Source organism: Acanthopagrus latus, chromosome 19 (assembly GCF_904848185.1).
Source record: "Acanthopagrus latus isolate v.2019 chromosome 19, fAcaLat1.1, whole genome shotgun sequence".
Taxonomy (NCBI): domain Eukaryota; kingdom Metazoa; phylum Chordata; class Actinopteri; order Spariformes; family Sparidae; genus Acanthopagrus; species Acanthopagrus latus.
The window spans coordinates 24,690,623-24,704,823 of NC_051057.1; the positions used below are offsets into that span (position 1 = coordinate 24,690,623).

At 45.3% G+C, this 14,201-nt stretch overlaps 1 protein-coding gene across 2 annotated transcripts; it reads right to left on the reverse strand.

Moving 5' to 3' along the window:
* Positions 1 to 343: 343 nt before the first annotated feature.
* Positions 344 to 8,340, reverse strand: galnt11 (UDP-N-acetyl-alpha-D-galactosamine:polypeptide N-acetylgalactosaminyltransferase 11 (GalNAc-T11)). 2 transcript variants are annotated; one of them, XM_037079654.1, is made up of 12 exons: positions 8,088 to 8,340; positions 6,094 to 6,350; positions 5,741 to 5,864; positions 5,487 to 5,653; positions 5,199 to 5,324; positions 4,610 to 4,859; positions 3,882 to 3,999; positions 3,543 to 3,695; positions 3,237 to 3,452; positions 2,431 to 2,535; positions 2,213 to 2,350; positions 344 to 1,375 (listed from the first exon to the last, which is right to left on the reverse strand). In XM_037079654.1, the coding sequence occupies exons 2-12, from the start codon at positions 6,314 to 6,316 to the stop codon at positions 1,244 to 1,246; spliced, it is 1,752 nt and encodes a 583-aa protein (XP_036935549.1). In that variant the 5' UTR covers positions 6,317 to 6,350; positions 8,088 to 8,340; the 3' UTR covers positions 344 to 1,243. The 2 variants fall into 2 exon arrangements, with proteins under 2 accessions (XP_036935549.1, XP_036935548.1); XM_037079653.1 differs by having other exon boundaries at positions 8,084 to 8,340.
* Between the last annotated feature and the right edge of the window lie 5,861 nt (positions 8,341 to 14,201).

Sequence of the window (14,201 nt, forward strand, 5' to 3'; positions counted from 1 at the left end):
GGTTCTGTTCTGTTCTGCTGACTGGAGCTGGAGGGGAAAAGGACTTCACTTCATGAATGTAACGTTACAGAGAGGAGACAGAGAACCAGAACCAGAACCAGAGTCTCTGCTGAGTGCTGACTTCACTCAGAGCTTCACCTCAACTCTCTAATGTTCTAAAGTGTTCTTCTGGTTCTGTTGGGTCTGGTTCTAAGACTTCCTTCCTCTCTGACTCTCCTGAAGTTACAGACAGACGAGCAGATGAAACTCAGCGTCACCTCGAGGACTCTGGTGGATTTCTCTGCTGGAACTTTGATGGACACATTTGAGATGATGTGAGAACAGAACTCAACAAGACACAGAACAAAGGTCCAGTTGGTTTAATGCAGAAATCTGACACATTGTATCTTTAATGTTTGATTTGATTTCTAACTGAAATCTTTGGGACCATCATCTTCTGATGCTTCATCTGTTATGATCACAACAATTTTTTATTTTAAATAACAATAAAGATAAAGTCTGTTGCTGCGCTGTTTGTTCCTCAACGTGCAGCTGGAGACGATCCGTCTGTTGGAGAAGCTCTACATTCATCCCTTCATCATGTTGAAGTTCAGGTAACACAAACTGTGATGTGTTCAAAGACCCCGGGTCAGTTAAGTGTTTGTTATCTTCCTCGCTGCTGCGCTCGTCACAACCACAGGTCGTTCTGTCGGAGCAGGTTTTCCTTAACTTATAATATTTCTGTATCTTTATTAATGTGTTTCCCTGCAGAGTGTCAGCTGGACAACTCAATCAGTCTAAAATCAAAAATACACATTCAAAATAATAATAATAATAATAATAATAATAATGAAATGATATAATCGTTTGTCTTTCTCTTGATGTGTTGAAGATTTATTGAAGTTGAGCCGACACAAACATGAATGACCAGCAACCCTCTGAGCATCCACAGGTGTGTGACAGCATCAGGTGAGTGCACTGATGAATCCAGGACTGGTTTATAAAAAGCACACTCAGGTTCCAGGAGAGAAAAATCACGTTTGGATAAACAGATGCTAAAATGTAAAAACACCTGTTGGTTGCCAGAGTCCTTTTTTCAAAAACTTTCCAGGACCGTCTGCTCGGTCGTCAGTGGAGGAAACAGAATCTTTAAAAAGCTGCTGGCTGATAAAAGTCGTCCTGAGACACTAAAACACAAAACGTCTCTTCAATAAAACCTGATTGTCTTTAAAATGTCCACCTGTCTCATGGAGGCGTGATGTCATCAGCCCTCCAGCTGCCACTGCTGCGCTTGTGACGCGTCACATATCGCCATGGAGACGTAACCCTTGGGCCCAATTGGCTGAGCGACGGAGAGACACTGACCCACCGAGACCTGATAGAGACGGTTAGACTTCTGCAAGAGCGACAGACAGAGATACAGGTGAGACAGGCAGACAGACAGACAAGCAGGCAGACAGGCAGGCAGACAGACAAGCAGGCAGACAGGCAGACAAGCAGGCAGACAGGCAGACAGACAAGCAGGCAGACAGGCAGACAGGCAGACAAGCAGGCAGACAAGCAGGCAGACAGGCAGACAAGCAGACAGACAGGCAGGCAGACAGACAGACAAGCAGACAGACAGACAGACAAGCAGACAGACAGGCAGGCAGACAGACAAGCAGGCAGACAAGCAGACAGACAGACAGACAAGCAGACAGACAGGCAGACAGGCAGACAAGCAGACAAGCAGGCAGACAAGCAGGCAGACAAGCAGACAGGCAGACAGACAGACAGACAGACAGACAAGCAGGCAGACAAGCGGGCAGACAAGCAGGCAGACAAGCAGGCAGACAAGCAGACAGGCAGACAGACAGACAAGCAGGCAGACAAGCGGGCAGACAAGCAGACAGGCAGACAGACAGACAGGCAGGCAGGCAGACAGACAGACAGACGGGCAGACAGACAAGCAGGCAGACAGGCAGGCAGACAGGCAGGCAGACAAGCAGACAGACAAGCAGGCAGACAGACAGACGGGCAGGCAGGCAGACAGACAGACAGACGGGCAGACAGACAAGCAGGCAGACAGGCAGGCAGACAAGCAGACAGACAAGCAGACAAGCAGACAGACAAGCAGGCAGACAGACAGACGGGCAGGCCAAACTGGCCATTTGAAAAACATAACACAAGAACAGTTTTTCTTTTCACAAAGTGTGTGTGTGTGTGTGTGTGTGTGTGTGTGTGTGTGTCTCACCCCCAGGCTCCACTGCTGCGACCCCCCCGAGCCGTGACACTTCATCAGTCTGGGGGGGTCAAAGGTCCTGACCTCCGACACGTCCAGACACAGCAGACCTGCCAGGACCAGCTGACCCTCCTCATCATAGGCCCAGTCCTGCACACACAAACACAGGTCAGAGATTGTAGGTGGTCATCCAGGCGTGTGTGTGTGTGTGTGTGTGTGTGTGCGCTCACCTGTTCAGGGTCTCGGGGGTCACATGGTCGCAGGACAACGACTCCTCCCTTCTGACTGGCTCGGCCCTGAGCCACCAGACAACGACCGGTTGCTAGGTTACGAATCTGATGGGGGAGACGTTTGTTATTTTGTTTTGTTCAGTGTGAAAACAAACGAACAAACAAACAACGTGTGACTACTAAGGGTCGATGATAGAGTAGAGTTGCAGTTACGACTCTTCAGTTCATTGATCAGCTGAGTAATCATTCGCCATTTTCAAGCAAAAGTAGCAAAAGTAGTTTTTACTGTTTTTGGATGATTGATGGACCAAATAATTAGACCTCGACCGATGAAGCTCTAATACTGATTTTTAAAATTTAGTACAATTTACTCGATTACCAAGTTCAGTTCTAACTTACTTTATATTTTCCCTTCTTATTTAGTCGATAACTTTAGTTACTAGTTACTTTACAGATTCAGATTATTTGTAGTAGTTGCTACGTGAGCTGAAGACCCGCCTTTGACTGGTACTGAACAAAGAGACAGATAAAGTACTGATCCAGGCTGAACTGGGTCAGAATCTCACACATGATGTTTGTCAGTTTGTTGTAATTAAAGTCAGTCCTCATGTAGTTTTGTGTTAAAGCTCAGTGAACTACATCATCTCATCAACATGGCACCAGAACCAATATGGAGCTGACTGGGTCAGACAAAGTTCTGGTTCAGTTCTGTTAGCTGCTGTTATACAGGAGCAGCTCTACAGTGTTCAAGTTAGGAGACTCTGAGGAAAAACACTGAAACTTGTACGAAAGATGCGTTCAGGTACCCGTCCTCTCTGCAGGACTTTGGGTCGTCTCAGACCCTTATTGATGAACAAGGGCTGCTGCTTGTTGCCGTTGGTGGCGGTCTGCATCTCGGGGTACACCGTGTCCAGGTACCAACGGAAGGACCGACACTGAAGCTGCTTCCTCAATGCCACGCGCTCACTGATGTCACCATATCTGCGCTCGCGTAGCTCTGGACGCAGTGACAGATACTGCTCCTGATTGGACCACAGACACACAGGAAGTGAGGTCAGAGCATGGTTCAAGGTCACTACTCTGTGTGTATATGTGTATATTTGTGTGTATACCTTGTACTCATCCATCCATACGTGTGCTAGCCGCAGGGAGTTGTGGGCCATGGTGTCCTGCCCTCCTGGAGAGCCGTAAGGTCTCCTCTTCCTGAAGATGTGACCGACTCTGGAGCAGGGGATGATGAGCAGCTGACCACCACACATCCAGATCTGAGACAGACAGACACACACACACAGAGAATCAGTTAATCCACTGAATCGGTGGAGGTGGTGGAGGTACAAACATGTCCAAGATGCTGTTGAGTTTATTTCTGAACTTTGACAGAGCCAGGCTTGCTCACTGTGTCTTCATGCTAAGCTAGGCTCAACACATCTGGACATCTGGAGCTTCCTCACCCTGAAGGAGATCTCCAGGTTTTCTCCGCCCCAAATGTCCATGCCGGCGTCATATTTGCCGAGCTCGTTAAAGTACTTCCTGTTCATAGCGAAAAGGCCGCCTGCCATGGTGGGAGACCTGAGGGGAGGAGAGGAAGGTGGGACATCAACAGGATGCAGCTGGTCAGTCAGCTGCTCACCTGATTGGTCTGTAGAGAGGGCAATGACCTTGCCCTGATTCACTTAACTAATCCAGACTTCACGGTCTGATCGAGTGGAGCTGGTAGCCGAGAAAGCTAACGCCATGCAGGCCGGAGTTTACTGCTGAGTTAGTGTAAGGTCTCATGCAGCGTCTCTATGACGTGTGGTGAGTCATCAGACAATAAAGCTATTCAGGCGGGGCTGTCTCAGAAAGACGAGCAGGAGGAGAAGAATTATTATATTATTATCATTTAGGTCACACATCATAGAATGTACAACACAGTACTCTAGTGGTCCTGTGATTTAACCCATCCTGAGGGAGCAGTGGGTAGCGGCTGCATCCAGACCCAGGGACGACTCCAGAACTGATCCAGTGCCTCAGTTGAGAGGACTGACTAGAGAATGAACCTATTGTGGGCGACTGATGGGGAAACCAGAGAAGCACAGAAGCTAACAGCTGATTCTCCACTGCCATCGGATCAAAACTGAAAAAACTGGATCTGTGCATCTCTACCGGTCAGCCAGTTTCCTGGTGGGTTGACTCTTACCTGATCGGTCCGGTAGGTCCCTCAGGGCCGTTGAGCTCAGAGGGGGGGACGGGGTCCCACTTGAAGTGCAGCCCCCAGTTGAAGCCGCCCCTGACGATGGGCGAGGGCGAGTAAGACAGGGTGTCAGCTGAGATGATGTCGATGACGGGGCAGACGACGGTGTGGCGGTCCCTCTGGATCGGAGCCAGAAGAGGCTGCAGCCACGCCTGGTTCACCTCACAGTGACTGTCCAAGAAAACCAGCACCTCACCTGGACACACACAGACAGGTGAGTCTCATCCTATCAGGAGTTAACCCCAGCGGACCTATGTAAAGCTGGTTCTGTGATAAAGTTAGCATCAGATACAATACACATTAAAAACAGAGATTTACAGCTGGAAGTCTTAATTAAATTGAATTAATTAATATTTACTTAAATCAGTTAAATCAGTCTAACACTCATAGATACAGATAGATATATCGCAGTCTGGGTGACGGAGAATCTCCACCAACACAACACAGACAACAACTATAAGGAAGTAGGGAACAAGAAGCAGTGGTGAAGGATAAACTAGGTCATGGAGGAATGATGTTAGGATGTAGGACGCACCAGTAGCATGTGAGGCTCCTATCATGCGTCCTCTGATGAGTCCTTCCCTCCTTTCGTTCCTCACCAGTCTGACTTTCCCTTGCAGCTCCACCCTGACGTACCGATCCAAGTCTTCCTTCAGCTCCTCTGAATCCACACACAAGCAACATGGTGTCAAAATGATCAACTTTTTCTTATTCTGTGTCATGAAAAAGAAAAGTGGTGCAACGTTCTGTCAAAGGTCCAAATGAAATGCAAGAAAACATTCAAGCTGCCCAATCCTGACAGACAGTGTGATGTTTGTGTTACCGAGCTCGCTGTGGTCATCCACCAGAATGATCTCATGCAGCAAGTAGGCCGGTGTCCGGTCCAGAACACTGTGGACAGTCCTGAGCAGAGCGGAGAACGCCTCGTTGAAGAAACAGATCACAACGCTGGCTGAAGGTAAACCCAGAGGATACACCTTGTCCCGACACCTGCACAGAATGGCTCATTATCAGCAACCAGTGAAAGATCATCTGGAAGAGTTTCATTTAGGGACAAATACTGATGATGGTTCTTACTGGGCGTCCCTGGTGTCGGGCAGCTCTCGGTGGTATCCCAGTCTGGTGGAGATGAGGACGTTGAAGGCGTGTCGATGGTAACCGGTGTCCCTCACCTCCTGGTCCGCTTCGTTAAAGATCATCCCTGCAGTCGCAGAGTCAGACTCACTGTCAGAGCTAACTTCAATGTCTTCCACTTACTGGTTACTTTTCTGATGTTACATGATGAACATAACAAGGCTATGAAAACAAACACTAAAGAACATCGGACCATCTGTCCAGCAGCTTTCCTCCCTCTCTCCTGTCTCAACTCAGATGTTTTAATGAAGGTAAAACAAATGGTAACATCTGTAACATCTGTAACAGCCACTTACCCATCTCTGGTGACAACTCCACTCCCTTATTGGCCGGCAGAGGCCGACGTCCCACCCTCTGGTCGACCAAGCCTTTGGTGATTGGCTGGCTGCGGTGCTGCAGAGGGGTCCTGCCATGGCCGGGCTCCGTCCCCAGAGAGAAGTAGAGGAAGAGGAGGACGGACCAGGTTGCTGAGGTGACGAGGCAGCCATAACAGAAGTACCTCAGCGTGACACTGGCCATGATGGCCGAGCGAGCATCGCCTTACATTACACAGCTGGAGGGAGAGAGAGACAGAGAGAGGCATATTTCGACCTTTCATTACAGACATGTGCGGTGTGTGTGTGTGTGTGTGTGTGTGTGTGTGTGTGTGTGTGTGTGTGTGTGTGTGTTAGTTCAGGTGTATGTTAAGGTTCAGTCACTGAAAACAGAATCTTGTGAATAATTCACATTCTGGGTGTTAACCTTTGATCCCGTGCAGGCAGCAAGTTCAGTGACATGTTTGATTACAGTAGAGTGACTTTGAGTAAATCTTTGCTGTGTTATTGATCAGTTCTGAAGCAGCTGCGATCGGTTGTGATCGGAGAGTAAAGAGTATTTAAACAATCTCTTCATGGTTCATCTGTCATGTGCAATGATTCTGATTAACTGCGAGTACCAAAGAAGAAGTGGATGAAAAGCGGAGGAGCTGATGTTAAAGCACATTAACAGAAAATTAGTTGTATACATTTCAATTTGCTTATTTCTTGTTTCATTTAAAGGTGATGGGAAACTTTCAGCAGGTAAATACAGCAGTAGACTGCAGCTTGTTGTTCATTTCATCTTTAGCGATGAGATAAAAAAGAACAAAAAGAGTCAGAAGCTACCAACAGTAACCAGTCAGCAGTCAATAATATATGAATGCAGCCTGGTTGTCAGCTGATAAGCAGACACCTGAGCAGGTCATGAGACAGGTCTCAGGTGTCCTCCTGTCCACTGGTTAATGCTGAGGTGAACACGTCAGTCATTAACTTTAAAGACTTCACAGTCAGGTGACCTGCTGACAGCAGCATCACGCAGGTAAAGGTGATGAGTAAGAACGAGCCGAAAGTCAAGTGATAGAAAATGAATATTAAGCAGAACTTCGTCCGGATGCATCGGACAATTCTTCCATTTTAAGGTTTCACTTCAAATACAACAAGCTCTAGATCTGAAGTCAGGAGAGTCCAGAAAGTCTCTGATTCTTCTCTTCAGTTCACAAACATCACAGACACATAGCAGTTTGTCTTCTGCTTCACTGGAGTCACCTGTTAGCACACCAGCGATGGAGCTGAACAAAACATGACACTATCTGAAATCTGAATGGGTTCTGATCAAGCAGCTGTACGCCGAATTAATGGGGACCATCGTGTGGACCCAGCAAAGCGACACAGTGTTAGAAATGAGCAGCGGATCGATGCCTACTTCAAACTGAGCCTCTAATGTTCACATTTTTAAAGGGAGATTCGGACACAGTTTTTTTTTTAATGAGGGACATACGTAAACCGAGAATGTGGGATTAAAAACACAAGATGAAGGGCTCATCTGAAACTCCTTCACCTTCAGCTGAGCATATTTTACAGTTGGACTGAAAAATCATGTCAGAACCAACACAGGAAGTTAAAACCGGGCTGAAAGCTCAGTTGATGACCGACAGTCGTGTTAACATGGAGACGTCTCTCAGCTGAGTCGAGCCCAGTGTTAACTAAACACTGTCAGGCAGCTTCACCGTTTAAACTTAATACCTGTGGATGAATTAATACCTGTGGATGAATTAATACCTGTGGATGAATTAACCGTGTTTGGTGAAACGCTCAGTCCTCGGTAACACTAGCAAAGCCATGTCCGATAATGGAACTTGCTAGCTTAGCGACCGTTAGCTGAACCTAGTGGTGGAATGTGCTAATGGCCGAGCTTCACAGGGTCTTAATAACACCCAGAAACACTGTTCTTCTACCAGGCCCGACACGTCAGCCTCATATCTGAACTTACTCACGGCCCATCGGCTTGTAGCAGTCCGGTCAGCGGGCACTCTGGCCAGCAGGCTGAACCTGTCGTCAGGGAACAGGTCGGTTAGCTGCTGTGGTTAAAATGAGCAGATTTCCAATGGAGTTCTGAACGCAGCTGCAGCAGCAGAGGACAACATCGTTCTCATATCACACACTCTCAGTCTGCTGCAAGTTTCTTCACTTAAACAGAGTCAAGTCAACAACACACATACACACTCACTTCCGCTCAATACTTTCACAATAAAACATCACAAGTCTGCTTCAGGGCTGAAGCCCCGCCCCTTCCGGTGGACTTCATAAATCTTATTTCAGAGAAAATGTATAAAATCAAATAATTTATATATCTCGTTTGAGTTGTATGCTGAATCACACACGATGTTTGTCAGTAAAGTCTCAGTTTGTCATAAATAAAGTAAAACATCATCTTATAGTCTATTATTCACACAGTACATGGTGATGTCATGCTAGAGTAAAAGATATGATGTAAAAATATTACTTTGGTCAAACTGAAAGACACTCATATGAAGAGTACTCGAGTAAAAGTCTTAAAGTATTTTATTTTAAATGCCCATTTCCTGTTGGACTCTTGTATTCACCTGAACAACAACTTCACCTGATGAAGACTAAACGTATGAATATCTGCTGGTTGTGCTTCTGCCTGATGCTGCTGCTGCATCTTCGTCATCATCAGTGAAGTTCTGCCTCCATCTAGTGGCAGAACAGAGAAGCACAACATGACCTGGTGACCTTCGTCCCGCCGTCTGCTCCACATTAAACTCCTCTACAGGTGTTTCTGTCGCTCTCAGCTGAGCCCTGGTCTGCTTCAGGTTGAGCTCGCTTGGTTTCTGGTTGTTTCCATGATTCACAGTTCAGTGATGCTGGTTGGTGGGTTTGTTCTGCACAGAGATCGAGGTGACCTGTTCATGATGTGCATGTTAACTTGGATTGAGCAAGATGGCGCCAGTGTGTGAGGTGGGCCGTCAGCTGCTCCGACTATTGTGTGTGTTTCTGTTACACAAACCGTCAACGCTCTGCTGGTGTATGATCGCCAAACGTTGCTAGATCTGAGAACATCTGCCAAAAATCTGGTCAACTTTGATAGTTATGAACAAACTCTGCCTCCTTCCCTCTCTGACTCCCCGTCATACCTCTGCCGCACTCCAGCGCCACCTCTTCTGCGAAAACGCCACCGCCACCGGGGTGACGTAGTGGCTGTCAGTGATGGGAACGGCAGTTCTTTTTACTGAACTGAATCTCTAGAATCCGTTCAGTAAAATGATTCGTTCAAAAGATTTGTACACTGAATCGTTAAGTGCTCTCCAACTCCCTGAACTGATAAGCAGCCAAACGATCCGTCATTCAGTTCATGATTCAGCCCTGAGGTTCACGTTCACTTACTGAGGGATGGTGCGCAATCATTCACAGGAGACGCAGCGCTACTCTGAGTGGTTTACATGCACTCAAATTATTACACAGTGAAAGTGTCCTCTGTGCACAGTAAAATCACTTAACATGATGCTACACGGATGTTAGCAACACAGCGCTAATTTTAGCAGTATGGTTACTGAACGTGAATCATCTCCTCTGTCCTGAGTGAGTGACACAGCGGTTCGTGAATCATGAACGAATCACAGCACAAACAAGAATCACGTCCTCACAGTTCTCTGAGTGAGTGGCGGCAGTTCCACTCCCGGCCGGCATGATCGCGGCTGAGCTCAACTGAACTGAGAAAGGAACGAATCAGTCCATGAAGTGATCCCGTTCACTTCGTTCACTGAAAAGATCCGTTCGTTCGAACGACACGTTCGCGTCCGACACAACACTAGTGGCTGTCAGGTGAGGCTGAGGGCCGGGTTGATTCGTTCTGATCGAGGAAGAGGATATGGACCGGGGCCTCGCCTTTGTATCTATGGACGTTTTCTTGACCCTGACGCTGCCTGGTTGGTACCAGTGGCGGGCTCGGATGGGATGTTCCAGCCCTGCGGACTCTGCTCTCCCTGTCTGGTGAACCTGCAGCCTCTGTGGGGGCCTGACTGTCAGCTGTTTGCCCTGACCCGCCAGCTCCTGCCAGGCTCGGCTTGGTGAACGCCATATCGATGGCGAACAAATCACTTCCTCATATCCCGGGAGCTGGATTTCCTCTTTATCTCCGAGACCTGGCTGTGTGTCGGTGAGTCCAGTGTATTACAGAACCCTGTAATGTTCATGTGTGGTGCCCTGGAAACTCTTTGGCGCCAGACTTTTGAAACATCATTGACTCTTTTAATCTCGTGCAGTCTGTACTTGGGCCTACACATGAACGTGGACACTGGATCTTGTTTTATCTTATGGTCTACCTGTTCTTAACCTGGAGGTCTGAGGCCTTTTTCTCGGATCATATGCCTGGACCGTGTGAAGCTGCTGTTTGCTGTCCCACAGTTAAACTTTCCGCTGCTGCTCACTTCTAGCAGTTTTCAGTCAGAACTGCGTCATTCCCGAGTGTCTGTCTGATGATGCAGAGCCTCTTAACGCGGCTCCATTAAAGACCAAGCAGCAGAAAGCTAAATCAGAGCCTTGGCTGAATGAAACAACCTGCACAGCCAGACAGGATTGTTGAAGAGCTGAGCAAAAGTGGAAAAAGGACAGATTGCAATTGTCTTTTCAAATACTGAGGGATTACTGGCGTCATCACCAATCCACTGTGAAAGCGGCTAAAAGAAAATATTTTTCTGATATTGTTCTTTTAAACTGTCATCTTTTAAACTGCCTTGCGTGCTGTTTAAAGGTATCAGCTCTGTTCTGAATGCACCACAGACTGAAAATGAGGCCTCTCCAGCTGTGTGAGAACTGTTTTCACTACTTCATTGATAAAGTCACTTTTACCGGAGCACTTATTTCACCTCCTGCTTCTGATCCTTCAGTGTTTGTCCCCTGCTGTGCTGTGTTGGACATGTTTGAGCCTGTGATCCTGCCTTTTGTGCAGGAGATAGTGAGTCAGTCGAAGCCCTCAGGTTCTATCAGGTTCGATACTGTCCCACCCCGATTATTTAAGGAGGTATTTCCCACTACTGGGCCATCCTGTCTCACAGTTATTAATAGCAGTCTGTCCTCTGGAGTAGTCCCTGTGAATCTTAAACATGCAGTTGTGCAGCCTTTACTAAAAAATCCTGGACTGGACCCTGCTGTTTTTGCAAATCTCCAAATTGCCTTTCTTCTCTAGAATCTTAGAGAAGATTGTGTGTTCCCAGCTCATGGACTTTTTAAATGAACAAAATATTCTTGAGATTTTCCAGTCTGGTTTTAAAACATTACACTGCACAGAATCAGCGCTTTTAAGAGTTTTTAATGACATATTTTTAGCTACAGGCTCTGGTCACTGTGTTGTACTTTTAGATTTGACTGCAGCATTCGATACAGTGGAACATGAAATCCTGATTGCTCGTTTGGAGCAGTGGGTGGGCATCAGTGGCACAGCACTACAGTGGTTCAGGTCCTACCTGTCACATCAGACTTTCTGTGTCAGCCTTGATAACTCTGTGTCCTCCACTGCTCCTCTCTCATGTTGGATTCTACAGGGTTTTGTGCTTGACCCTCTTTTATTTTCTCTTTACCTACTCCCACTTGGTTCTATTCTCAGGTAACATGGTATTTCTTTTCATTGCTATGCGGATGACAGCCAGATCTATGTCCCCCTCAAAAAGGCTGATTCCTACTCCGTTAACCCTCTGCTAAAGTGTTTACATGACATTAAAGCTTGGATGTCTTTACATTTTCTGAATTTAAATGAAGAAAAGACAGAAGTCATGGTCTTTGGTGGCACTTCTGTGACCCTCCCCCAAGTTGATTTGGTTTCTCTGGCACAGTATCACAAACCACTTGTGAATAATATGGGTGTAAAAGTGGACTCAGACGTTAAATTTGACAGCCAGATTAAAGTTGTGGTGAAGTCTAGCTTTTTCCAGTTAAGGCAGCTGGCAAATATCAAACCAGTCCTTCAGAGACAGCAGTTTGAGACAGTAATCCACGCCTTCGTGACCACTAGGCTGGATTACTGTCATCCACTTTATATGGGGGTTAGTGGGTCCTCCATTGCTCAGAGTGACGTCAGAACTGGGTACATTGGAATCGGATGTGTTTGTGTTGTTTGGATACAGTCACACTCTCCTGTACAACATCTGCAGTGGTCAGTGTTAGAGACGCCGCTGATCACACATGTAGTTACATCATCTGTCCAGTAGATGGTGCTGAATAACATCCAATGAGCTCACGATCCTCTCAGGTCTCAGGTCACACAGACACCTGACTGACAGACAGGTAGAGAGACAAAGTTGGACTCAAACATTAACATTAACGTCATCGTCTGACTGAATTATTAAAAACATGAATGGAAAAGATTTTAATATTCAAACAGGTGAAACCACAAAATGTTGAGTAGAGTAAATGTACTCAGTTACATCACCTCCTGTGATGAAGAGGAGGAGGATGAAGATCAAGTGTTTGAGTGATTCTAGTGTTGCGGGAAGCAGCTGGTGTCCTCCATCTTCACCACTGCTTTCATCTCCACCTGAGGAAGAGGAGGAGGAGGAGGAGGAGGAGGAGGAGGAGGACAGCATGCTGCATCAGGAACCTCCTGTTAATAATAATAATCATAAAGATGACAAGATAAAAACATGACCAAACTTATTTATTTATTTTTTATTATTTCTGACTTGATCTTTTTAAAATCCTGTTTTGTTCACCTTTAAAATAATATATGATAATATATATTAATGTTAGGGTTAAGGTTAATATACATTATATAATATACTTAATAATAATGATAATGATGATATACTTAATATACATAATAATATATAAAAATACATAACAATGTATAAATATACATAATAATACATTATGATATATAACAATATATAATAATGTATACTAATATATAATAATACATTATAATGCATTATAATATATAACAATGTATAATGATGTATAATTATGGATAATAATACAATGAGACTGTACAACATTAGACTAAAACATTCCAATGTATTTTAAACTACAAATGAACATTCAGCTATCTTATTTATTCACACATGCTCGTCATGTCTCCTCAATGTTCTTACTGTTTTGTTTGTCCTGTCATTGTCTCTTTTTTCTCTTAAATGCTTTGTTATTTTTTTCCTTTAATGCTGTATAGTTTATAGCAATGTAACATGAATTTCCCACTTGTGGGATAATAAAGTTTACCTTGAACTTGTGTCAGACACGTCGAGCATCAGTCAGTTATCAACACTTTATCTGAACAGATGTTTAAATCAGTCCATCTGATGAAAAGTTGAACTACTATGTTATTAAGTGTTGCCATAAAACTAAACTCATGAAAAATGAAAGAATTAACACAAAATGATCATAAAACAAAGAACCAAAACATCAAATATCCACCAAACTCCAGAGAAGAGGGAAAATGAGGAAACAGGGTTTAGAAACAACATGACAGTAAAATTTGGATTGTGTGATTTTATGATTGTATGATTTTATGTTTGTGTGATTTTATGATTGTATGATTTTATGTTTGTGTGATTTTATGATTGAATGATTTTATGATTGTGTGATTTTATGATTGTATGATTGTATGATTTTATGATTGTGTGATTGTATGATTGTATGAACTGTTTCTGGATCACTTTGACTCCAGACCTGTTGTAAGTGTGCGTCGTGTCAGCAGCGAGGAACACATTTAAAATGTTCTGTCTGGGAGGGTGAGGAGCTGTTGTCTCCGGTGGGCCACTGAGTCAGGTACATAATAAAGCATGTGGCCAAAAGTATGTGGACATCTGATAAACACATGTAACACATGTATAAAGTGTTTGATCAAAGAACATGGCCAAAAATCTGTGGATGGCAGATCATCCACTGTGTTTCTGTCGTCTGAGCTTCAACTCCTGTTTTGATCCTTTTGTGTCCTTGAGCTGTCTTGTTCCTCCTCCTCCTCCTCCTCCTCCTCCTCTCAGCTTTCATCTGTCAGCTCCTCCATACTCTCTGCGCCCACTAATGCTCTCTTGTTGTGTCTCAGTGGTTAAACCCCACCTGCTCACCTCCTCTCCACCTTTTCATCTGCTCCCTGCTGC

Bases quoted from the DNA above. Each gene is read 5' to 3' on its own strand.
- galnt11 (XM_037079654.1), bottom strand. From the start codon at position 6,316: ATGGCCAGTGTCACGCTGAGGTACTTCTGTTATGGCTGCCTCGTCACC. The intron at 4,000-4,609 runs GTAAGAGTCAAC...TCCTCCCCTCAG, and splicing joins GGACCTACCGGACCGATCAG to GTCTCCCACCATGGCAGGCG. The intron at 2,536-3,236 runs GTACCTGAACGC...CTCCCCCATCAG, and splicing joins AAGTCCTGCAGAGAGGACGG to ATTCGTAACCTAGCAACCGG.